The sequence below is a fragment of the Adiantum capillus-veneris genome, chromosome 15 (assembly GCF_014529385.1).
Source record: "Adiantum capillus-veneris isolate H3 chromosome 15, ASM1452938v2, whole genome shotgun sequence".
Classification (NCBI taxonomy): domain Eukaryota; kingdom Viridiplantae; phylum Streptophyta; class Polypodiopsida; order Polypodiales; family Pteridaceae; genus Adiantum; species Adiantum capillus-veneris.
In genome coordinates, this window is record NC_140945.1 from 63,003,901 (window position 1) to 63,028,145 (window position 24,245).

Sequence of the window (24,245 nt, forward strand, 5' to 3'; positions counted from 1 at the left end):
CATGTCTACTCGGGCCTCGTCCCAAGGTAAATTCAGCTTTGTCGGAGTCATGGCAACACCTCCAAAGGTGGACAACATCACCTTCGTGCAAACTGAAGTTGAAAGACTCTACAAGGAGAATGATGAGCTAAAAGAGAGGCTTGCAGCCTTCAAGGTCCAACTCGCCACAGTGGAGAACTCCAAGAAGGAGGAGTTGAAACAAATGGAAGTCAAATTTAATAAGGCAAAGGAAGAAGTAGAAACCACCCTCACAAAGGAGGTGAAAACTCAAGTGCAAGAGGTAATCTCTCGCCAGGTCGAAGACTGTGTGGCATCCATGCTACGCAACGACAACGATAACGACAAGAGGATATCACTCTCAATGTTTGCATTGGCGGGCTCCCAAGCAACTGGAAAGGGGAGGGGGACCTCAAGTTTCACGAGTCCTTTGCCCGCATCCAATCATTAATCCACATGGTAGAATGGGATCCAGCAACAATGGGCTCTCTTGCACACGAACATCGCACCAACCATGCAATCATCAGTTTCAAAACCGAGGCGAATTGAATCAAACTCCTCGAGCAATCACGGCTTCTCAAGGAAACCAAAACGTGGTTTGCAAAAAATCTTATGCCCGCTCAACTCAAGTAGAAGAAGGCACAAATCCAAAAGATGCGAGAAGAGCAAACAACAGGGAAATGGGCAATCTATCAAGGAGGTAAAGCCATTATTTAAGAGTTTCGAACTCCCAAACCGGCTCCCTCCTCATCCCCCCCCCCCCCCCCCCCCCCCCCTGCATAGGCTTTGTTCATCTTATCTTATCTCCCTTTTTTTCCCCCATACCCCTTGTTGGACCCTTAGTCCTTAACTAAGATGTATCTCACAACCCCCACATTTGGCAGAATCCTTTGTAATGTTTTGTTTCCAGTCCCATAGGTCATATCTGACCTCCGTGGACGATAATTCAATCAATTTATCTATCTATCTCTCTCCTTCTACGAGAAACAAAGGAAAATTGACTACGCTTGATTTAGAGTAAGATGTGTTCCTCAAAGGTGGGTCCTCGGTCTAGAGACTAAATGGCCAATATTACCGGGCTAAATGGCAATCTACAAACATCTACCAACTAAGGAGTAGGTTTAAGGAGAATGATTAAGCTGCAATTATTTGATCGATTCAATTACCCCCTTTAGTAGCCCTCTATTGTATAGTGAGCCCTATGGGACACGACTCGCTTCTTCCCAATGCTCATCAAGTCCCAAGCTAAGCTATTGTTGTTGTCGGTTCTACTCACTTGCTCGTGTTTCACAACAGAAGCTGAGGCGATAGTAATCACAACCAAATAAGCAAGTAACCAACTCCACTCCAAAATCTATCAAAACACGTACGACAAAGAGCAGTAGTGCATTGGTTTCCTTGCTCAAAGAGCTGTAGAGAAAGCACTGAAATTGGACCATTTTATACACAACTAAGCAGGAATCAATCATCATATATGCATTTCTTTTCTAAAAATTTACCAATGCACTTTGTACTTGTTTACTTCAGTGCTAGATGTTTGATGTCAATTTGTGTATGTCTTGTTATGTTATGTAGAACTAGAAATTGAGTTGGTTATGTAGGCTTCAGAGATGAATCGCTTCATTATTTTTAAACATTGTTGTCCTTTTTTGCAAGGTAATTTGTGAAAAATTACATGTTCAACACTCAAAAATGGATCTCAATTGTCAAAAAGGAATAAAGATTAAAAAATCTTGAACAATCCGACCAAAATAGATACAAGGGTATTTTGGGAATTTTGGGGGTATTTTGAGAATTAGAGGGGTATTTTGGTAATTTCTTATTCAAAACTGGGCCAGCTGGTGGTGTAAAGCACGCCCGCCCATCCCCAAAAGCTCGGGCTAAGTTTTAAGACTATAGTATTTCTTCAGGCTATTTGCACCAGCATACATCTTCATTACCATGGAGCTGGACAGGAAAGACCGTGAGAGGGAGAAGGAGCGAGGGCGGGAACGCGACAGAGACAGAGAGAGGGAGCGGGACCGAGACAGGCGTAGAGAGAGGGAGAGAGAGCGCGACCGTGAGAGAGACAGAGACAACAGGGACAGAGATCGAAAGGCAAGCAGGCGTTCCCGATCCCGCTCTCCCCGCAGAAGCCGGCGCTCTCTTTCCAGGTCGCGGTCTCCTTCTAGGGGAGCAAAATCGCGTTCAGAGAAGCTCGATAAATCTAGGGGTTCTGATGGGCTTTCACAAAAGAATATAAACGAGAGCCAAAGGGCGGCCATTGTTGCGGAGTTTGTTGATGGCATTGCAAGAGAACAACAGGAGAAAACGGGTAGCCCAGAGCCTGATGAAGAAGAGCTTATGATGAAGAAGTTCGGGATACCCACAGGTTTTAGTAGCACTAAAGGCTGTTTTGTCGCCGATGCGAACCATTCAGCTATTAAGTTTAATTCCAAGCGCCAACCCAGGCAATATATGAACAGACGTGGCGGGTTCAATCGCCCCCTTCCCGCGGAAATCAGCCGCTAGTTATTACGTCACAGGTTGTGGCCGCCTTCATGCACATTCCTACTCTCACATAGCTTTATCATGTATCAGGCAGATTGATGGCCTTGAATTATCTGCTCTCACGGACATGTTTCCGACAATACAGATAAGCACATACCTTTTCTTAGTGTGGATTTGCTTGGTACATACAGATATTTATTAATCAGTCTCTTGCTTTACAGCGATATTTTGTGGCTTTTAGTCTTGCAAAAGGACCTCTGCAGAAAAGGGTTTCATCCCCGGTAGGTTCTGTCCTTCACCCTAATGTAGTACAGAAGTGTTTGGATTGAAAGTATTAGCTCAAGGTTTTTGTGCATGCATGTGTGCATACCAGCAACAGTAACATGTCATTCCTTCGGTGGAGATTGGGTCCTACGATTGACAGTGTAAGTGCCTGACTTTACCATATGAAATGTGAGTTTATGCTTTTCAGCTATTGTTGGCTATATTTTGTGTTTTCTAAGTATGCTCCGTTGCCAGTTCCCATTTGTTCCACTGGTAGCTTCAAATAGCATGTTTTTGCTATTTGAAGCTATTTGTTCCATTGGTAGCTTCAAATAGCATGTTTTTGCTTGTAAGCAATGTTATTCTCTCTGATGTCTGATGTGTAGCTTATCCCTTGAACCTTCTCAAGGGTGAAAGCATGGATTGTGGTCTAATTGGGTCAAATGCTGAGACCAATTGACGGGAGTGTGGTTGCTATCGGTTGTTTCGGGCAAGCACTTTGCACTCAGCCATGTGGTAGGGCTACCAATGTGGGCCATACTTGTTTCTTTTCTTTCAGAGGGTTTATTTTTTAGGCAGTGTTGAGTGGTTGCCACTTCGCACCGTTTGGGATTTGTTTGATGTGAAGTATGCAGACGATACTTTTATCTATACATTGTTTCAACATGGGTAGTATGTGTTGGAATTAGGGTTGCAGAGAAACACACACAGCTTGGAGAAGACGAAGGAAGCTCAAGGCACACAATAGAGAGTGTGTTACTTAGTGTGCAATGGAAAGATAGATAGCCCTAGAGTGATGGGCGTATATAAAATGCACGGGGGAAAAAACCTCCTAAAGAGGGAAAAAATGCCCCGGCGGTCCTAGTGTGTTCACACACATCACTACCACATGTATATGGTAACAAATCCCCCCTGGAGTGATGCGGTGAACAAGAGCTGGCACATGAGTAAAGGGAAGTGCGATGCCCTGAGGACAGGATCAGTCCACAAAGGGGAGTAAGCCCAAAGCTTTGCGGAAAGCTTCAAGCTTCTCACGAGACAATGCCTTTGTGAAAAGATCTGCAAGGTTGTCCTGTGTTGGCACATAAGCCAAGCTGATCTCTCCTGCTGAGAGCCTCTCCCTGACATAGTGGTAATGCACCTCAATGTGCTTTGTGCGAGCATGAAAAACTGGGTTCCTCGCAACTGCCAATGCGCTCTGTCTGTCAGTGTAGATAGTGTTGGCAGTGTCTTGTCCAACACCCAAGTCAGCCATAAGGCGTCTGAGCCATACACACTCAACCGTAGCTGTGAAGACTGCCCTGTTCTCAGCCTCACAACTCGAAGTGGCCACAGTAGGTTGCTTCTTGCTCAACCATGATATACATGAACTGCCAAGCATGAAACAAAAACCACTTGTGGACACTCGCGTGTCAAAACAACCAGCCCAATCTGAGTCCGAAAAAGCATGTAAGTCTGGCGGCAATGATCCCCCTTTGAGATAAAACAAGCCAAGATGTAAAGTGCCACTAAGGTAGCGGAAAATCCTCTTGACAGCCTGCCAATGCTTAGACCCTGGGCTATGCATAAATCTGCTGACCTGTGAGATTGCAAACTGAATATCTGGCCTTGTGTTGCATACATAAATGAGGCAGCCAACAGCAGTTTGGTAAAGAGTGACATCAGCAGGATCGCCAGCATCATGTAGACTCAACTTCAAACCTGTTTCCATGGGAGTGGCAATAGGTTTGCAATCCTCAAGTCCAAACTTACATAGCAATGTCTCTATGTAACTTTTCTGACACAAGGCAATACCACCATCACACTGCTTAAACTGTATACCCAAGTAATGATGCAACAGCCCCAAATCTTTCATCTTGAAAGTAGCATTCAAATCAGCCTTAAATTCAGCAATATGTCTCTCATTTGGTCCAGTGATCAGCAAATCATCAACATAAAGAACCACAATGAGAAATACATCATCCTCACGCTTTACATACAATGTGCTTTCTGTTGGACTGTTACGAAAGCCTCGTTTAACCCAATGAGTGTCAGCTTTCTCATACCAAGCACGAGGAGATTGCTTCAACCCATACAAAGCCTTCTTACATCTGCACACTTTGTCCTCTTGTCCTTTTATGACAAAACCGCGAGGCTGCGTTACATAAACTTCCTCAAATATGTCACCATTCAAGAAAGCAGTAACAATGTCTGATTGATGTACATCCCAACCAAAATGAGCTGCCAATGCACATAGAAAACGCACAGTAGTCATACGACAAGTGGGAGCAAAAGTCTCTTCATAATCTATGCCTTTTTGTTGTGCATAACCCTTTGCAACAAGTCGAGCCTTATGGCGATCAATCTCACCATCCGGCTTGCGTTTCAACTTGTAAACCCACTTCGTACCAATGGCCTTTTTGCCAGGAGGCAAATCACATAAAGTCCATGTGTCATTCTCTATAAGTGCATCATATTCTGATTGCATGGCAGCAATCCAATTTTCTGAATTCTGTGCTTCATCAAAAGACAGAGGCTCCTCAACATCATGTAAACTAGACACAACCAAAGCATAACAATCTGATGCATAAGATGCATGGCGAGAGCCTGAACGAGTACGACTAGACAAAGGTGCATCCAATTTACTGTCACGCAAAGTGTGCAACAACCATTTTGGCATACCTCATTTTCAGCCCTTTCCTCATCAAGTACATCATGTACATCTGCATCAGTAATAGGCTGATCTAGAACATTTTTCAGAAACCCCCATAGGCTGTACATTTGCCTCATTGGAAATTAGATTCGTATTTCCACCACTGAAAAGAGGCAACAAAGTGTCATAAATGTCCTGTGAGCTTACATTATTCTCTAGTACATGACAGCAAGGGCTGAACAGAATCTTCCACAAACACTACATCCCGTGAAACCAGAATAAACTTTGTTTGCGGATGATATAACCTGTAACCTTTGCTTTCAGCTCTATAACCAACAAAAATACATTTGACAGCCTTATCATCCAATTTTTTGCATTGTGTTTGTGGCACCAAAGCATATGCCAAACAGCCAAAAACACGCATGTGCTCAATAGAAGGCTTTCTAGCATGCCATGGTTCATATAGAGTAATAGACTGCAAAGCTTTCGTAGGACACCTGTTAAGTCCATAAGTGGCACACATGATTGCCTCAAGCCAAAAAGAATGCGGCAAAGCTTGACTTTTGACCATACATCGTGCCATTTCCTCAGTGACTTGTTTTTCCTCTCAGCAACACCAGTTTGCTGAGGTGTATAAGGCACTGTACATTGGTGTTTTATCCCACGACTAGCCAGAAATGCATTAAACTCATGAGACATATACTCCCCCCCTCGATCGGAATGGAGGGTGCCCATACTACATATCGAGACATTTTCAGCAATAGCCAGAAATTGTTTGAAGCACATAAAAACTTCGAACTTCTCTTTAAGCGGAAATACCCATGCATGCCTGGAGTAATCATCAATGAAAGTCACGAAGTACAGGTAATTGCCCAAGGACGGAGTTTGCATGGGCCCACAAACATCACTATGCACAAGCTGTAACCTGCATGTGGCCCTAACTGAACCATCCTTTGGAAACTTAGAACGCTGCATTTTACCCCGAATACAGCCTTCACAAACATGTTTGACAGGTGCTTCAAGAGGCGGCAAAGAAGCAACCATATCAGATTTCTGCAAACGCAGCAAACTGACAAAATTCAGATGACCAAAACGTGCATGCCAAAGTTTTGCATTTGAAATAGCCCTTGAATCTGCAACAGCATTTGCAAAATTTTGTCCACACTTGTTATACAAAGTGAGCTTATACAGCCCACGGCACAAAAGCCCATATGCAACAATTTCATCACCAAAACTGAGATCATGAACTGTACATCTGTCATCCACAAATTTGACTACAAGTCCAAGTCTAGCAAGTGCGGATACAGACAAGAGATTCTTCTTGATCCCAGGTACATAAAGTGCATCAACAAGTGTGAAGGAACTGCCATTAGCAGCAGTGAGCACAATCTTTCCAACTCCCTGAACTGGATAAAAGGCGTTGTTGGCACAAGTGACTGAGTTCCCATGAGGGACTGACTCGAGAGAGGTAAACAATTCACGATGTGAGGTAATGTGCTTTGTAGCACCACTGTCGAAATACCACACATGTGAATCTGCAGCAACTGACAAGCATGCATCATGGACAGCAGGATTGTAAGTGCACTTTGCGCTAAAAGCCCATTCTGCATCAACATCAGCATCACAATCTCCTTTCACAGAAGACTCAACAATGGCTGCATTTGTAGTGGAACCAGCATTTGCAGTGGAACCACCCTCTTTCTTCTTAGCCTCTTTGGCCTTCAACTTAGGACACGACTTGATCAAGTGATCATTGGCTTTACAATAATGGCAACGCATCTTCTTTTTGCCCTTATCACCAGAATTGTCAGACGAAGTGCTGCCACCAAAAGCATTAGAAACAGAATTTTTGCCACTCGCAGCAGAACCATAAGAAGTGGCTGCATTAATGTTACCACCCTTTCTTTGAGAAGCAATAAAAGCCTGTTCAACTGCACGCTGCCTAGTCCTGTTTTTTCTAGAAAGTGACTCTTGCAACAGCAATGTGCATAATGCATCAAACTTGACAACTTCAGGATTTCCTTGGGTCATCAGTCTCCAAGTACTAGCAAAAGTCTGGTAGGAATCTGGTAAGGCATCAAGAACAGTCTGCACAAGGGAACTGTCCGAAATGACTTCACCTGCAGAAATGAGTTGCTCATTGATATCCTTGACACTAGCAAGGAAAGTGTCCATATCATCTTCCTCATGCATAATCTTCGACTCCAGCTCTTTACGCAGCAAAGCAATTTTAGCCTCATTGCGGCTTGCATAAAGACCTGTTAGAATATCCCAAGCCTGTTTTGCAGATTTTGTTGAACGGATGTGAGGAATAATGGTGCGCTTTACAGACAACGCAATCAATGCATGAGCCTGCGCATCCTTAACATCCCAACGAGCTTGTTTTGCCGTAGGCAAAACAACTCTAACAGCTGCAATCCTTGCAGCAAGACCTGCAACATCCTCAACATCGCCTACATCCTCAGAACCAGGACGTACATCAATGCCCTGCACAATGTTCCAGACACCTTTTGACACAAGAACATGTTGCATCATATAAGCCCACATAGGGTAGTTGTCCCCATCCAACCTGTCCTCAGCAGCAAACATCTTGAACACATCTGTGTTGTTGTTGTCAGCCATGGTAAATGCTGCACCTGATGTGAAAACTGCCCGAAAATAGGAGAAATGGAGGGGAAACAACTTGTGCTATATAGCACAAACCGTAGAAGACTATAAGGCACCTATTATGCAGAAAACGGCACTGACAGAAAATCTGCACAAAATGACGAAATAGCCTGTGTAGTACTGCCCGTAGTGGAAACGGAGGCTGAAATGAGCCCAAATCAAAATTCTGAGCAGACCAAGCTCTTCGAGCTCACCAAAATATTTGTCGACTTGCGAACGCTCGCCAAAGCTCACTAAAATCGGAGAAAGTGAGCAGACGTGTGCTGGAGCAGCTGGCGACTAAGCCCGGGAGGACGTGACCTGCTCTGATACCAATTGTTGGAATTAGGGTTGCAGAGAAACACACACAGCTTGGAGAAGATGAAGGAAGCTCAAGGCACACAATAGAGAGTGTGTTACTTAGTGTGCAATGGAAAGATAGATAGCCCTAGAGTGATGGGCGTATATACAATGCACGGGGGAAAAAACCTCCTAAAGAGGGAAAAAATGCCCCGGCGGTCCTAGTGTGTTCACACACATCACTACCACATGTATATGGTAACAGTATTAGCGAGGTTGGATTTGGCCATAAGTGTTTTTGTCTCCTAGTTGGTGTAGAGGAGAAATGCCTTTTGGTTTGAGATGCTTTAGTTGATTGCTGCCTAGGAAGATACACCATCTGCACAGGCTTTCAGGTTGTTTGATGTCATTGCATAGGCTATATTAGTGAATTAATTCAGTTGAAGATGTCTAAGCTGTAGGTGTTATTGTCACAAGTGTGATGTAGCATTCTCACAGAGGGTTTGGTTTTTTAATAAACCTAACTGCTCCCAACTTACATATGATGGCTGAGGGGCCTAAAACGTTTTAAAATGAAGCAAGTAACCGACATGGCATTCCATACGGACAGGCTTGGAAATCGTGGAGGTTGTTGAAGCAGTATGTATGGACGCAAGCCAGCCCCAAGGGCGCATGTGTTTGGCACAAAAGCTTTTGGGAAGCTAGGTTTGTCAATGGGGGCTTTTAGGACTGTTAGCTTTTGGGGTGCCCTTTTTTTGAGCCTCCTTGTAATTGTTTATAAGCCTGGCTAGGGTCTCTCTTTAAGCAGATTAGCTTGGGAGCACTGTGAAGAGAGGACCCTCAACATTACACCTTGTGAAGCATCAATAAGAAAGAAATACTGAAAGGGGTGCCAGTCTTTGGGGCCAATGCATGCATATGGAAGCAGAACTCCATTGCCTCGTGTCGATTCTCCTCTCTCTCTCTCTCTCTCTCTCTCTCTCTCTCTCTTTCTCTCTCTCTCTCTTTTCAAGTTCAGGTTGGCTGTTTGGAGTTTTCTCACGTGTTGCTGTAGATTTCTTGCTTGAAGTGTCCAAGCCTGCTATTGTGGTATGAGAGCTCAGACGATCCTTCTTGTGCGAAGAATCTGATCCCTATTTCCTGGAGCACACATTGATGCTTGTAGTGAATCCGGTAGAGAGGTAAGCGTTTCACTGACCATCCGTCTTCAGAAAGATGAAGTCAACCCCAATTCCAACGGGGGAGCAACATAAACCAATAGAAATTTCAATGGTATCCAACCACCTAAAGGAACAGTGTGCGAGTGACGAAGATTTTGCAAGGATCTTCGAACAGTTACAGGAAGGACAACGTCATGAGCACTACCTCCTCAGAGATGGTTTTATGATGATGCATGGCAGACTCTGTCACTAGGCCATTGCGACATAAGGTCACGGTAGAGAGTCGTGTCCCACCGTATGCAAGGCATCGTGGTATAGATGCTACAGTAAAAGCCGTTGTGAGACATTCTTTTATTGGCCTACCTTGAGGAGAGATGTGGATGCCTTTGTGCGAGCATGCGTGATTTGCCAAAAGGTCAAGTTTGACAGGTAAAAGGCACCGGGGCTGTTACAGCCATTGCCGATTCCAGATAAACCATGGGAAAGTATAGCTATGGATTTTATCTTTGATCTTCCTAGAACACAGACAGGGAATGATGGAATCTGGACCATTATTTGCAGATTCAGTAAGCAAGCTCATTTCATTCCTGTTAGGAAGAAGATAAAACCAGATCCGATGGCACGTCTCTTTATGTGCAATGTCTTTAAGTACCATGGTATGCCACAATCGATTGTCAATGACCGTGATCCACGGATGACAAGTCTATTCTGGAGAGGCATATTTGAGAATATGGGCACTACGCTTAAGTTCTCATCGTCGTTTCATCCATAGACAGATGTGCAGTCAAAAGAGGCAAATTCTATTGTCTTGGATCTGCTTAAGTGCTATGTGTCAGAAGAGCACAAGGAGAAGTGGGTGCAGTATTTGCCGTTGGTTGAGTATGCGTACAAGAAAGGAGAAGCTAACTCCTTGATAAAAAGAACCGAAAGGAGAAGCTAACTCCTTAACAAAAAGAGCAAATTGACTGTCCCTTGGAATGACCCTCGGAATTCTTTGAGCTAACTTGAGTTGTTTTGTAGATATGCTGTAATCGCGGATGATTACTCTTTTTCAAGAAGGGGAGATGTAACAAACTGCTGACGTGTCAAAGCCTAAAGAATGGAGCCAACTTACAGATGCCGGCCGAGGGGCCTAAACCCTAAGAAGAACACGTAGCAGAAGAAGAAGTCCTACCAACTTATGGGGACCCCATCCGATGGGTGCCCAGTGACATAAAGGGATTAAAATAAAGCAGGACCCACACACACAGTGAAGAAATTGCGTAGTTGCTGATGACGTGGCAAATTTCCAAAAAATTGCGTTGGTTGATGACGTGGCAAGCTGTACGGATTTTCATAAATTACGTTGGCAGCTTTTTGGCATCGCTTTTGCACTAGAAGCTTTTGAGTTTGAAGGCTTTTCATGTAAAACGCTTTTTAGGCCAAGGGCCTTTAAATATGTGCTAAGGGCTCATTCTTTGGCATGCTTCCCGGAGAAGGTCTAGAGTACCAGCTTGTACTATGTTGATGCAATATAAAGAAATTCCGAAAGGGGCGCCAAGGTTTGGGGCCAATACTCTCTGGGGTGGAATTCCGCCACTCCATGTCGTGTGGTCTCTCTCTCTCTCTCTCTCTCTCTCTCAATTCAGTTGTTATTGAAGTGCTAAAAATCTGTTTAGTCTGTTCTTTTCTATTGGCATGTGGTGCCCTTCTTGTGACACACTGGTATTAGAGCACGACAGGTTTCTCTTCTATCGAGAAATCTGATCCTTCTCGCGGCACTTATGGATTCCGAAGAGAATCAAACGACTCCATCTGCCACCCCCTGAGGCTGGAGGTAGTACGGGAAATTTAAGCGATTTAGCGGAGAATGAGTATGGGCCACCTCGGGCCCTCGCAGTTGAACTCATCGAGATGCAACGTCAACAACGGGTTGACGAGTGCGGAAAGCAGATGCTTCAGTTTGCCAAGGATACCCAGTATGCAAAATTTTGACCCAGTAGTCGATGGATGAAGTGTATATCCAATGGCAGAAAGCCATTGAGACACTTGTCACAAGACGGGCACCACGTGCCAGTAGAAAAGAACAGACTAAACAACTTTAAGCACTTCAAATAACAACTGAATTGAAAGAGATGCACGGCATGAGACGGGGAGTGGCGTGCACGCCAAGAGAGCACCGGCCCCAAACGCTGGTGCCCCTTTCGATATTTCTTATTATTACTGATTTGCAAAGTACAACAGCCGGGGAACACTTCCTCTGCAATCTGCGCGCTGAAGGACTGAAAAATTTAGTGGCAGATGCATTGTCTCGGAAGCCCCTCGTCTTTGGTTGTTTCCGCGATCCATCACAGAAGCTTCGGTGATATGGTTGACCAATACGCCACAAATCCGGACTTTACCAATGTTTTTACTCGGATACAGAATGGGGAAACAATTTTAGGATATTCCATGCACGATGGCTACTTGATGAAGAAAACGATGTTGTGTGTCACACAGCCTTTGAGGGAAAAGGTCTTGATAGAGTGTCACTGTCCACCGTTTACGGGTCACCGCGGCATCAATACCACCGTGAAGGGGGTAGAGCGCTATTTCTTTTGGTCGAGACTCAAGAAGGATGTGGACGACTTTGTTCACAGTTGTTTAGTACGCTAAAAGGTAAAGTTTGAGAGGCATAAGGCACAAGGATTACTACAGCCTTTACCCATTCCCACTCGCCCTTAGGAAAGTATTGCAATGAATTTCATCTTTGATCTTCCGAAGACACAGAGTGGGCACGATGGCATTTGGAATGTCATTGACAGATTTAGTAGGCAAGCTCACTTCATTCCAATTGTCACAAACTGCTAACGTGTCAAAGCCCTGAAGAATGAAGCCAATTTACAGATGCCGGCCGAGGAGTTTAAACCCTAAGAAGAACAAGTAACAGAAGAAGAAGTCCTACCAACTTATGGGGACCTCGTCCGATGGGGCCCCAAGTGACATAAAGGATTAAAATGAAGTAGGACCCACACACACAAAGAAAGACTTGCGCCAAAAACTGATGATGTGGCAGTTGTACGGGCAGTTTCCGGATTTTGCGTTGACAATGCTGACGTGGCAGATTTTCGCAAAACGCGTTGACAGTGCTGACGTGGCAGTTTTACGGAATTTCGTGATTTACGCTTGCAGCTTTTTGGCATTGCTTTTGGACCAGAAGCTTTTGAGTTTGAAGGCTTTTCATGTAAAACTGCTTTTGGGGCCTAGGGACTTTAAATATGTGCTAAGGGCTCATTCTCTTGCATGCTTCCTGGAGAAGGTGCAGAGTTTGGAGTACCGACTTGTATTGTGTTGATGCAATACTCAAGAAATACCAAAAGGGGCGCCAAGGTTTGGGGCCAATACTCTCTGGGGTGGAATTCTTCCACTCCGTGTCGCATGTCGTCTCTCTCTCTCTCTCTCTCTCTCTCTCTCTCTCTCTCTCTCTCTCTCTCTCTCAGTACAATTGTTATTGAAGTGCTAAAAGTCTGTTTAGCTTGTTCTTTTCTATTGGCACGTGGTGCCCGTCTTGTGACACCAGTGAAAAAAAGTAGTCAAGCCGGACTATTTAGTGAGATTGTTCATTGCACATATATTTCGGTTACATGGCATGCCTTAGACAATAGTCTCCGACAGAGATCCTCAATTCACGAGTTTGTTTTGGAGGGCTATATGGGAGAGCATTGACACACGGTTGCAGTTCTCGTCAGAAGACTCAATGGGAATTTTTTTTGCCTTTGGTGGAATTCGCCTACAATAACACGGTTCACTCTTTGACGGGAAAGCGCAATTTGAAATAATTGAAGGTGCTCAGAAGGTTCCTCCCTTTCTAAACACTAAAGACAAGATTTTTGAAGTCGACTAGTACACGAGAGACTTGGACACTGCTTTTGTCACAAAAATACGGAAGCGAAAACTGACTGTTAAATGCAATTTATATACTCAAGAGACTTTGGAGAGAAAGAGAGAAAGCTTGACACATCATTGGGGACCAGAAGATGGGCTGGTCCCCCCCCATAAAGAGAATATCTTTATTACTAAGGGAGAATTCTTTACAAGCACAAGAACGGGGCGAAAGCCCGTCCTCTATTCTTTCTTGTCCTTCTTCTTCTTCTGACTGAGAGAGTAGAAGAACTGCTCTCCTGACTACTAAGAGGATATTTCCTCTTCTGTGAGATTTTGGGAAGCTCTCGTAGATGAGAGTCTATCTTCCACTAAACTCATCGGAAGCTCTCAAAAACGAGAGTCTATCTTCCGCTAACTGTGTCTCTTCGGACATAATCATTCCTGCAGTCAACCCACGAAGGAAACATGCAAAACACACGCACACACACGCTTGCTGTAATTTTCTGCACATAACCAGAAATTGTTACCTGAGCGCGTTCCAATGCCGAAACGGAGGTCCTTTTTGTGACGGAAATGCTCCAAACTTTGTGTGTGTGTATAGTAGGTAGAGAGGAATAGTTTCCTACTAAAGCTTTGCTGAAATTCACCCTAATACAGGTGATTAGGGGCTGAAAACAGAGAATTTGCAGCAGCTACTAGGGAGAGAAAAAGAGTTTTTTACTGCTTTACGCGATGAAACTTCTCCCCCAGCTGCCTATGACCATGAGAGGCCTTGTTCTAGGTGATGGGTGCACAGAGGCTCCACATACACCACAAGGTGCTGCTCTCAAGCTTCAATGGAGAGCTTCACTGCGTAGAGGACGTTCAACTTAGGGGGGGTAGTGCACTGCCAACCTGGCAAGAGGGGGAGGGGTTGCTCTCTTATAGCCTCCCAGAAGAGGGGGCGCTAGCATGAAGAGAGAGAGAGAGAGAGAGAGAGAGAGAGAGAGAGAGAGATTGCATGGGAAAGTGTGCCAAGTGACACACTTACTTTAAAATTTAAAAACCATTCAACTTTTGACTTTAAAAATCCTATGCTAGTTAATGAAATGTGCAATTAAGTGCACAACTACACACATACATGCAACCAATTAAATTGTTAACTGCTCCTCAGCGCAATGTCGTACCGACACTGCTTTGGCATTACCTGTTCGCACTTGTCCGGCCATTTGGTCCAGCGCAAATCATTTAAGAATACTTTAACTAACTTATCCTAAGGCCGTAAAATAATCAGGCCTTAGGGTTATTATTCTAAGGATCCCATCTCATTCCTGTGCTTGCACTAGCGCGCGTAATTTTCTGAGCTTGAAATCTGAGGCTACTATCTACCCCTTCATTGAAGACCGATTTCCCAATCGCTAGGGCTTCAGGGTATTTTCTGCTAGGGTCTCCCTGAGGTGCACTGGCCCAAACTTGGGCGCACCTGAGGCCCTAGAACTGCTAAATCTATTCTGATGTGCACACAACTAATTAGATAATTCTTTTCTCGTAAATAAATTAATTATTTACAAAGTCTGACTTAGTTACATCCCACTTGGTTCTAAACGGTTGACCTCAACTGTAGAGCGTCAACATAAACTGTGCAAGATGTCTGGGTAGTCCTTAAGGTCGGACTCAAGCATCCACTTTGCGTCTAAAGGAGTGTAATTCTTGAACTTGACTAAATACTTTCGATGTAGACTCCCCGACTTGAGTTGTCTCTCTGAGTGGTGTATTATCTGTTCAGGTTGAAGGATTTCCACAGTCTCTTCGACTTCTTGAGGATCTTCTTGTATTGGCGCCACTGGAGGAGGTCCAACATATGGTCGGAGGAGACTGATATGAAAAGCATTATAGATGCGCCAGTGAGAAGGCAAATCCAATCTGAAAGTCACGTCATTGACTTTATCTGTAATTTTGAAAGGGCCGTAAAATCATTGGGAAAGTTTGACAACTTTTCCTTTGCCGACCCGCTTTTTCAAACTAGCTTTCTCAAACCGAAGCAGGACATATTGTCCTTTTTCTAGATTGAGATTCCGTCTGTGCTTGTCTGCTTTTCTCTTCTGTTGCTCTTGAGTACGAAGAATCGCTTGCTTTACTTGTTGATGGGCAATATCAATATTGCGCACAAATTCATCTGCGGTGAAGATGTTTTCTTTGGTCACCATAATAGGAAGTAAGAGTGGCTTCCCATAAATAATTTCGAAGGGAGCTTTACCAGTTGAGGAATGTATGGTATTATTATACGCAAACTCAACTATTGGTAAGTACTGTTCCCATTCGGATTGTCGTTCCGAAACATAGCACTTGAGGAGATCTAAAACAGTGACATTAGCGATTTCGCTTTGACCATCTGTTTGAGGATGATAAGCTGATGAAAAATCAAGCTTAGTTCCCAAGTTTTCGAACAATGCCTGCCAAAATAGACTAGTCATGCAGGGGTCTCTATCGCTGACAATAGTCTTTGGCAATCCATGGTGTTTAAAATCTGAGCTAGAAATATTCTAGCCATGTGATCAGCTTTGATCGTCTTCTTTATTGGAAGAAAATGTGCTTGCTTACTGAATCTGTCTACTATAGTCCAGATTGCATCATTTCCATTCTTGGATCTAGGAAGATCCGTAATAAAATCCATGGCAATACTTTCCCATGGTGTGTTAGGCACAGGGAGTGGCTGAAGCTTGCCATAAACTTTATGTCTGTCATATTTTACTTTTGGCAGACTAAACACTCACGTGCATGTTTTTCAATGTCCGCACGGAGTGTTGGCCAAAAGAAATACCTTTCGAGGGCACTAGTGTTGGAAGCAATTCCCCGATGCCCGGCATAAGGAGAATTATGTGCTTCATCCATCACCTTCTGTCGTAAGGGCTGAGCTATGCATATTGCTTGTTGACGACAGAGTGTATTATCCCTGATGGAATAAGGTGGCCTTGAGTGACCAGCTTGAAGATCTGCCCAAATTGTGGCGAAGTCTGGATCTTGAGGATACATCTCGCTGAGAGATTCTAATTCCGACGATAGAGTGTATTATCCCTGATGGAATAAGGTGGCCTTGAGTGACCAGCTTGAAGATCTGCCCAAATTGTGGCGAAGTCTGGATCTTGAGGATACATCTCGCTGAGAGATTCTAATTCCTCATGATAAATTGTTGTTAGTGCATTGATCTTTGGACGCCTGGAGAGAGCATCTGCAACTGCATTCTTCGTTCCAGAAGTATGTAAAATCTGAAAATGGAACATTGAAAGAAAGTTGGCCCATCTCATTTGCTTTTCTAATAACTTTCTCTGTGTGAGAAAGTAGCAGCGAAGACTTCGATGATCTGTTTTGATAATAAAATCAGCTCCTAATAGATAGTGTTTCCAAATGGAAAGAGCATGAATTATTGCCATTAGCTCTTTCTCGTATATGGAGACATGCAACTCTGCATCTTTAAGGCGCCGACTTTCATAGGCTATCGCGTGACCCTCTTGGTTCAAAACTGCTCCTACACCATCTCCAGATGCATCGCAGTATACCTCGAAAGGTTTGCGAAGATCAGGGACATTGAGAACAGGTGCGCGACTGAGTAGATACTTAAGCTTTTCGAAAGCTTGTTTTTGTCCAGACCCCCAATGGAATGGAATCTGCTTCTTTGTCAGGTCATGGAGGGGATCTGCTATCGCGGCAAAAGCTCGAATGAAACGCCAATAATAGGAACAGAGGCCAAGGAAACTTCGTACATCATGTACTGTAGTTGGCGTAGGCCATTCTACAACTGCTTGAATCTTATCAGGGTCCATTCTCACCTGATTGTGAGACACTATATGGCCCAAATAGTGGATTTCTTTTAAAAAGAACTCTCTTCTTAGCATTCACAAATAATTTGTGTGTGCGTAATTCTTCAAACACTAAGGCGAGATGCTTATAGTGTTCGTCTTCCGTCTCTGAGAAGATTAAGACGTCATCAAAGAAAACGCATGTGAAGCTTCTATATGAGTGGAAGATTCTATCCATCATAGTTTTTTCCAGGCGCGTCCGATTGCCCAATCGGGCTTCCTCACGCGTGCGCGCATGCTTGCCGCATGGTTCAGTTTTTCGGACGCGAGCGGGGGATTTTTGACGCGCTGGCAAAAAAAACCCCGATTTGTCAAATGTGGCCCAAAACGCCTCTGCGCGAATTGTGAAAAACCTGCAGCCATCCCGTTTGTGCAGAGAGAGCCCCCATCAAAGCTTGAGAGCCGAGAGGACTCGAGACCGCGAGCCGAGAGCCCTACCCAGTGCCCACACACTCTCCCGCGCGCGGCTGATTCTTCTCCTACGCCGTTCGTTACTCGTGAGGCCTCCACTTTGTCAAGGTTTGCAACTTTGCAGTGTGCACCTTGCAAGTTTGCAGAATCCATATGGGTCGAGTGAAGCGTCCCGAATGGCAGTATGTAGAACAATTGAAGCCTCAAAAGAAAGGGCAATTTCCATGTAAATGCAAGTATTGTGGGCATACTTGGGACGGCGGTCCCTCCCGTATTCGTGCACATTTATTGTCCCTCTCTGGCTATGGTGTAGGCCCATGTGGACTGGTGCCAGAGGACGTCAAAGAGGTGGTCACAAGATTGCATGTAGATGTACAGAATGATGGGAAGGACCCAAATGCATTTGTAGATGCCTTGGTGGATGATTTGGGAGCTAATGTCTCTGCCTCAGGCTCAATGAGTACACATGCATCAGGGAGTGCTCATGTAAGTGCCAATGGGACTTCGGCTTCCAAATCAAATGTGGGGTCCTCGAGCAAGAAGAGGAAGGTTGCACAAGGGCCCTTGGCAAGTGCATTTAGCTTGCAAGCACGCAAGCAAGCAGATCAAGCCTTGCGCAGGTTTTTTTATGCAGAGGACATTCCTGAATGGAAAGTGCGGAGTCCTTTCTTTTTGGAAATGGTCAAGGCAATTGGACAAGTTGGTCCATCGTATGTGCCTCCCACATACAATGCTTTGCGCACCACAGAGTTAAATGATGAGGTCAAATGCATTGGTCATGAGATCATGGGTGTGCGCGAGAAATGGAAAAAACATGGATGCACAATTGTATGTGATGGATGGTCTGACACTAGACGCAGGTCTATCATTAACTTTCTTGCATGCTCTATACATGGTTCTGTGTTTTTGAAATCTGAGGACACATCTGGGGAGACAAAGACATCAGAATTTATTTTCAAGCAGCTTAAGGATGTGATTATTGGGGTAGGACCCTCCAATGTTGTGCAGGTATGCATGGACAATGGATGATGATGATGATGAGGATGATGATGAGGAGGTGGCCTTTGATGAGAGTTTGAGCTCATTGCATTTTGCTCTAGCCTCGGTCCTGACTCCTCTTAGCTCTACAGTCTACTTATGTTTTGGATTCACTATTTAGCATGGAGCGGCTGGACTCCACCCTCTAGGCTCTATTTATGTTTTGTCATTTGAATTTTGGAGTACTCAGTACACAGTCTTGTTGGTTTTGGAGGCTCCATATTTTACCATCTAGTATGATCATGATTCATTGATCATTTGATGTATCTATTGATCAAAGATCTTGATCTGTTTCTCGGCTCTCGACTCCTTGATTTAGCTAGATTCTACATTTTCAAGTTTCTGTGATGTATCATGTTTTAATGCATTATGTGGCTTTGGGCTACTCTCTAGAGTTTAGTGTTTTAATTTTAATTGCTATTTGTTATGAGATATATATATATACACTAATTTTTTAGTGCCGTATGGTATTCCACGTATGGAATCTTCGGGGGGTCTGAATCAGGCTTATATCGGGCTTCCATACCCGCCCGAGTGAGACGCATGGTTGCCGCATGAAAAAACTATGCTATCCATCATTCTGTTGAATGTGGCTGGTGCATTAGTGAGTCCAAAAGGCATCACTAAGAATTCATACAACCCGAAGGTTGTTCTAAATGAAGTCTTATGCACATCCTGAGGAGCTATGCGGATTTGATGATAACCGCTCTTCAAGTCTATACGACTAAAGACACTTGCTCCTTGTAACTTGTCAAGAATGTCGTCAATCCGAGGGATTGGAAATCGATTCTTGATTGTGATCTTGTTTAGAGATCTATAATCTATGCACATGCGGAATGTGCCATCCTTTTTCTGTACTAGCAAGACCGGTGAACAATATGGAGAAGTACTAGGCCTTATTAAGCCCTTCTCCAAAAGTTCGTTAACCTGCTTGAGAATTTCCTCTTGCTGCATTAGACTAACTCGATAAGGGGGCTGATTTGGAGGACAACTTCCTGGGATCAAATCAATTGTACGATCCTCAGGTCGCAAAAGTGGGAGTTTATTTGGAAGTTCATCTGCAAAGCAATCTTTATAACTTTCTATTAACTTAAGTCTTTTTTGTTCTAAAGAGGAAGAAAGTTGTGAAACAGACACATCTCTCTCTCTTGCAAAAATCAAGTACGTTGAAACACACTTTTTCATTTCTTTCTTGATGGCAATGTGATTGGCGATAGGAATACGCCAATCACCTGCATCTGCAAGTACAAGATACTCCTTTCCTTTATGAGCAAAGGATAAGTTTTTTGAACATGGTCCGGAATGGGATTCATCTTGTAGTGCCAAGGCATTCCCAAGATAACATCGCATCCTTCAAGTGAAGCTAGTAAGAAAGACTCTTGATCTTTGTAGTCGTCGACCTTTAGATTCAACTTCCCTATGATTGGAGTAGAGTTTGAGTTCTGCCCTTTGAAAGCAGATTGTGCTTGAATAGAAACTCCAAAACGGTTGGGCTGCAAGTTCAGGTCATCAGCTAGCTTGGTAGAGATGAAGTTGTCTGTACTACTAGGGTCAAACAAAATGAGAGCCCGTTGGTTGTTGATGCTATCCCATGCTTTAAGAAGAGCTCTTTCTTTTCCATCCTTGGTTGTATTTCCCTGTACATTTGGGACTGCATTGGAAGAGGGTGGTTGTGGAGGTTTGGTAGGACAATCACCCTTCATATGACCAACTTGTCCACACTTGAAGCATCTTCCTTCATTAATGTAAGTTCGCAACTCAGCAAGAGAGAGATATCTCCCTTTCTTGGGCTGATTTGGCTTTGCTTATGCTTCGGAGGCGGTTCTTTTCTTCTTTTGAGAAGAAGAAGTAGAGGTAGGTTGCTCATGGAGAGCCTTCTGCTTGGCATGGTAAGTGCTTTGCTCCATCTTCCTGGGAGTACCCTTGTCATGTATTCCATCAGCTATGCGGGCTGATTCCATAAGTATCTGCAAGTTACCTCGAGGGTAAAGCTTCATAGCCTTTTGCAAGGCTTCATGCAATCCTGCTTCAAACTTGCGCATCTTTTCCGAATCGTCAATCTTCTTGAATGGAGTGACTTTCAAGAGAACGTCCCAAAACCTATCCACATAGCGTGGAACAGTTTTGTTCTCCGACTGTGAAAGTCGATCCCATTCTTTCTTTACCTCTTCTTCATAGTCTGGAGGAAGGAACTGTGCGTAGAACTCCTTCTTGAAAGCAGTCCAATCTTGGGGTTTACGATCTTCCAAGATAAGGGTTAACCACCAACTGCTGGCGGTGCCTTCAGGTACATACTAACATGGCGAAGCTTGGATCTTTCTTTAAAAGTCCCTTTAGCAAATGCAACTTCGAATTGGCGGATGAAAGCCAACGCTTTGTCATTATCACGCCGCCCATTGGAGGTGTCGAATTTCACATCTTTGTCTCCTGACTTGAATGTTTTCTGCCTGTGGTGCTTCTTCTTATGATGCTCCTTCTTTCTATGCTTAGACTCCTTATGGACAGGAGTCTTTTCCCTTGAATGCACTTCTTGCTGCGACGGATCGTCAAGAAACATGTCTTCCGGAGCAACGATGTCATCCAGATCCTTCATGAAAGAGAACTGAGGGGAATCAGGGGGATCTTGCTCTTGAACCTTTGGGTTAAACCGCACATGACGTTCTGGAGGTTTCCTGTGCCTCTCGTGCATGCGGGAGGTTCCAATCAAAGGATCTTTCCTTGGTTCTGGCGCCTTTGGGTTCTGCGGGATTTCTCTCGACCCCATCGGCATTTTCTCCTTCCCTTTCTCAAGAGTATGGAGAATCTTTTGGACTTCTGGATGGGAGAGAGCTTTTTGCAACTCTACCACCTGTTGTTGAAGGAGAGAGAACTCTATCTCGTGTCCTCCCATTTCTGCAGTCTGCCAAGAATCGTCAATCCCTTAAGGAAGAGAGAGATGACCTTGCTCTGATACCACTGTCACAAAAATACGGAAGCGAAAACTGACTGTTAAATGCAATTTATATACTCGAGAGACTATGGAGAGAAAGAGAGAAAGCTTGACATCATTGGGGACCAGAAGATGGGCTGGTCCCCCCCCCCATAAAGAGAATATCTTTATTACTAAGGGAGAATTCTTTACAAGCACAAGAACGGGGCGAAAGCCCGTCCTCTATTCTTTCTTGTCCTTCTTCTTCTTCTGACTGAGAGAGTAGAAGAACTGCTCTCCTGACTACTAAGAGGATCTTTCCTCTTCTTTGAGATTTTGGGAAGCTCTCGTAGATGAGAGTCTATCTTCCACAAAACTCATCGGAAGCTCTAAAAAACGAGAGTCTATCTTTTGCTAACTATGTCTCTTCGGACATAATCATTCCTGCAGTCAACCCACGAAGGAAACATGCAAAACACACGCACACACGCTTGCTGTAATTTGTGCACATAACTAGAAATTGTTACCTGAGCGCGTTCCAATCCTGAAACGGAGGTCCTTTTCGCGACGGAAATGCTCCAAACTGTGTGTGTGTGTATAGTAGGTAGAGAGGAATAGTTTCCTACTAAAGTTTTGCTGAAATTCACCCTAATACAGGTGATTAGGGACTGAAAACAGAGAATTTGCAGCAGCTAGTAGGGAGAGAAAAAGAGTTTTTTACTGCTTTACGCGATGAAACTTCTCCCCCAGCTGCCTATGACCATGAGAGGCCTTGTTCTAGGTGATGGGTGCACAGAGGCTCCACATACACCACAAGGTGCTGCTCTCAAGCTTCAATGGAGAGCTTCACTGCGTAGAGGACGTTCAACTTAGGGGGGGTAGTGCACTGCCAACCTGGCAAGAGGGGGAGGGGTTGCTCTCTTATAGCCTCCCAGAAGAGGGGGCGCTAGCATGAAGAGAGGGAGTGAGAGAGAGAGAGAGAGATCGCATGGGAAAGTGTGCCAAGTGACACACTTACTTTAAAATCTAAAAACCATTCAACTTTTGACTTTAAAAATCCTATGCTAGTTAATGAAATGTGCAATTAAGTGCACAACTGCACACATACATGCAACCAATTAAATTGTTAACTGCTCCTCAGCGCAATGTCGTACCGACACTGCTCTGGTATTACCTGTTCGCACTTGTCCGGCCATTTGGTCTAGCGCAAATCATTTAAGAATACTTTAACTAACTTATCCTAAGGCCGTAAAATAATCAGGCCTTAGGGTTATTATTCTAAGGACCCCATCTCATTCCTGTTCTTGCACTAGCGTGCGTAATTTTCTGAGCCTGAAATTTGAGGCTACTATCTATCCCTTCATTGAACACCCGATTTCCCAATCGCTAGGGCTTCAGGGTATTTTCTGCTAGGGTCTCCCTGAGGTGCATTGGCCCAAACTTGGGTGCACCTGAGGCCCCAGAACTGCTAAATCTTTTTTGATGTGCACACAACTAATTAGATAATTCTTTTCTCGTAAATAAATTAATTATTTACAAAGTTTGACTTAGTTACAGCTTTTGCCAAGGTCCGCGAGGCTCTAGAAAAGTCTCAAGTACGACACAAAAAGGCAGCAGATCGACATCGACACGACTTGAAATTAAAGGAAGACAATTGGGTGCTCTTACGTTTTGAAAAGGCACGCCTAAGAAAACGAAAGGGAAAGAAGCGGCTTTTTCCAAAGCTTAGCATGAGGTATTATGGCCCTTTCAAGATTAAAGAAAAGATAAATGTCGTCTCCTTTCGACTCAAGCTGTCATATACTTGGAAGATTCACAATGCATAAACCTTCTAAAGGTGAGGTGCCAGTTGATGGGGAGCCCGATGAGCAACCTAAAGTGGAAGAGAGAGAGGAGATACTCGTTCCAGAACAAATTTTGGCACACAAGGAAAGAAAACGGAAAGGTAAAGTGATTTAGCGGTTTTTAGTTAAATTCAAGAACTATCCGACATTGGATGCGAAGAGGATGGAGGAGGAAGATACTCCTCAGATTTTGGAACTTTATCTTGAAGCATTTGGTTTAGCTGCGTCTATTCCGAGAGATCCCGCAGACCAGTAGGGTTGAATTTGGTATAGAAGGATTGCACAAGAGGAGAGTCATTCTGCTCCTTTGTCACAGATTACTTGGATTGAATAGTCACTGATATCCCTTTGGGTTTCAGGGATACTGCTGTGCTGACAATATTCTGCTGACTTTATGAAATGGAATTCCCGAAATTGAACGTGAATGATTTGTACTCTCTCATGTGACTTGTTTGAGTGCAGGAACTGAAAGACGAAATGACTGTAGCATCGGTCTTAAAAATCTCTATAGACATGATTGCAATAGGGATTAGTTAATTTGACATCAGTAAGGTCCGGGATGGATCTAGATGCGGTTACTAAATACGTTGCTGGCAGTCATGGTTTGAGATTTGGATGATTTTTTCTGTGATTGATTTGTCATGTGTAGTGATGTGTTGTGTAGTGATGTGACTGTCATCTCTGTACAAGTGCTAGATGTCTCGTGTCTAGTGCGTCGGTACTTAGTGTCAGTGTCTGCTGAAATGATTTATGGCCTCTGTCTGTTTTGTAGACGTAATCGAGGGCGATTACAATTCTTTCAAGAAGGGAGTATGTCACAAATTGATGACGTGGCAGTTCTATTGGGACACACACAGACAGAATGTCGATGTGGCA

The 24,245-nt window shown here is 44.1% G+C and overlaps 2 protein-coding genes across 2 annotated transcripts; both read left to right on the forward strand.

The window, feature by feature from the left end:
- Nucleotides 1-1,914: 1,914 nt before the first annotated feature.
- LOC147440776 (U4/U6.U5 small nuclear ribonucleoprotein) lies at nt 1,915-2,713 on the forward strand. Its single transcript, XM_086482611.1, has one exon. The coding sequence runs from the start codon at nt 1,939-1,941 to the stop codon at nt 2,506-2,508; it is 570 nt and encodes a 189-aa protein (XP_086338737.1). The 5' UTR covers nt 1,915-1,938; the 3' UTR covers nt 2,509-2,713.
- A 15,019-nt stretch (nt 2,714-17,732) lies between these two features.
- On the forward strand, nt 17,733-18,608 carry LOC147440777 (uncharacterized). Its single transcript, XM_086483339.1, has one exon. The coding sequence runs from the start codon at nt 17,733-17,735 to the stop codon at nt 18,606-18,608; it is 876 nt and encodes a 291-aa protein (XP_086339465.1).
- The last annotated feature ends 5,637 nt before the right edge of the window (nt 18,609-24,245 follow it).

Excerpts from the sequence above, each read along its gene's own strand:
- LOC147440777 (XM_086483339.1), top strand. The coding sequence starts at position 17,733 with ATGGGTCGAGTGAAGCGTCCCGAATGGCAGTATGTAGAACAATTGAAG.
- LOC147440776 (XM_086482611.1), top strand. The coding sequence starts at position 1,939 with ATGGAGCTGGACAGGAAAGACCGTGAGAGGGAGAAGGAGCGAGGGCGG.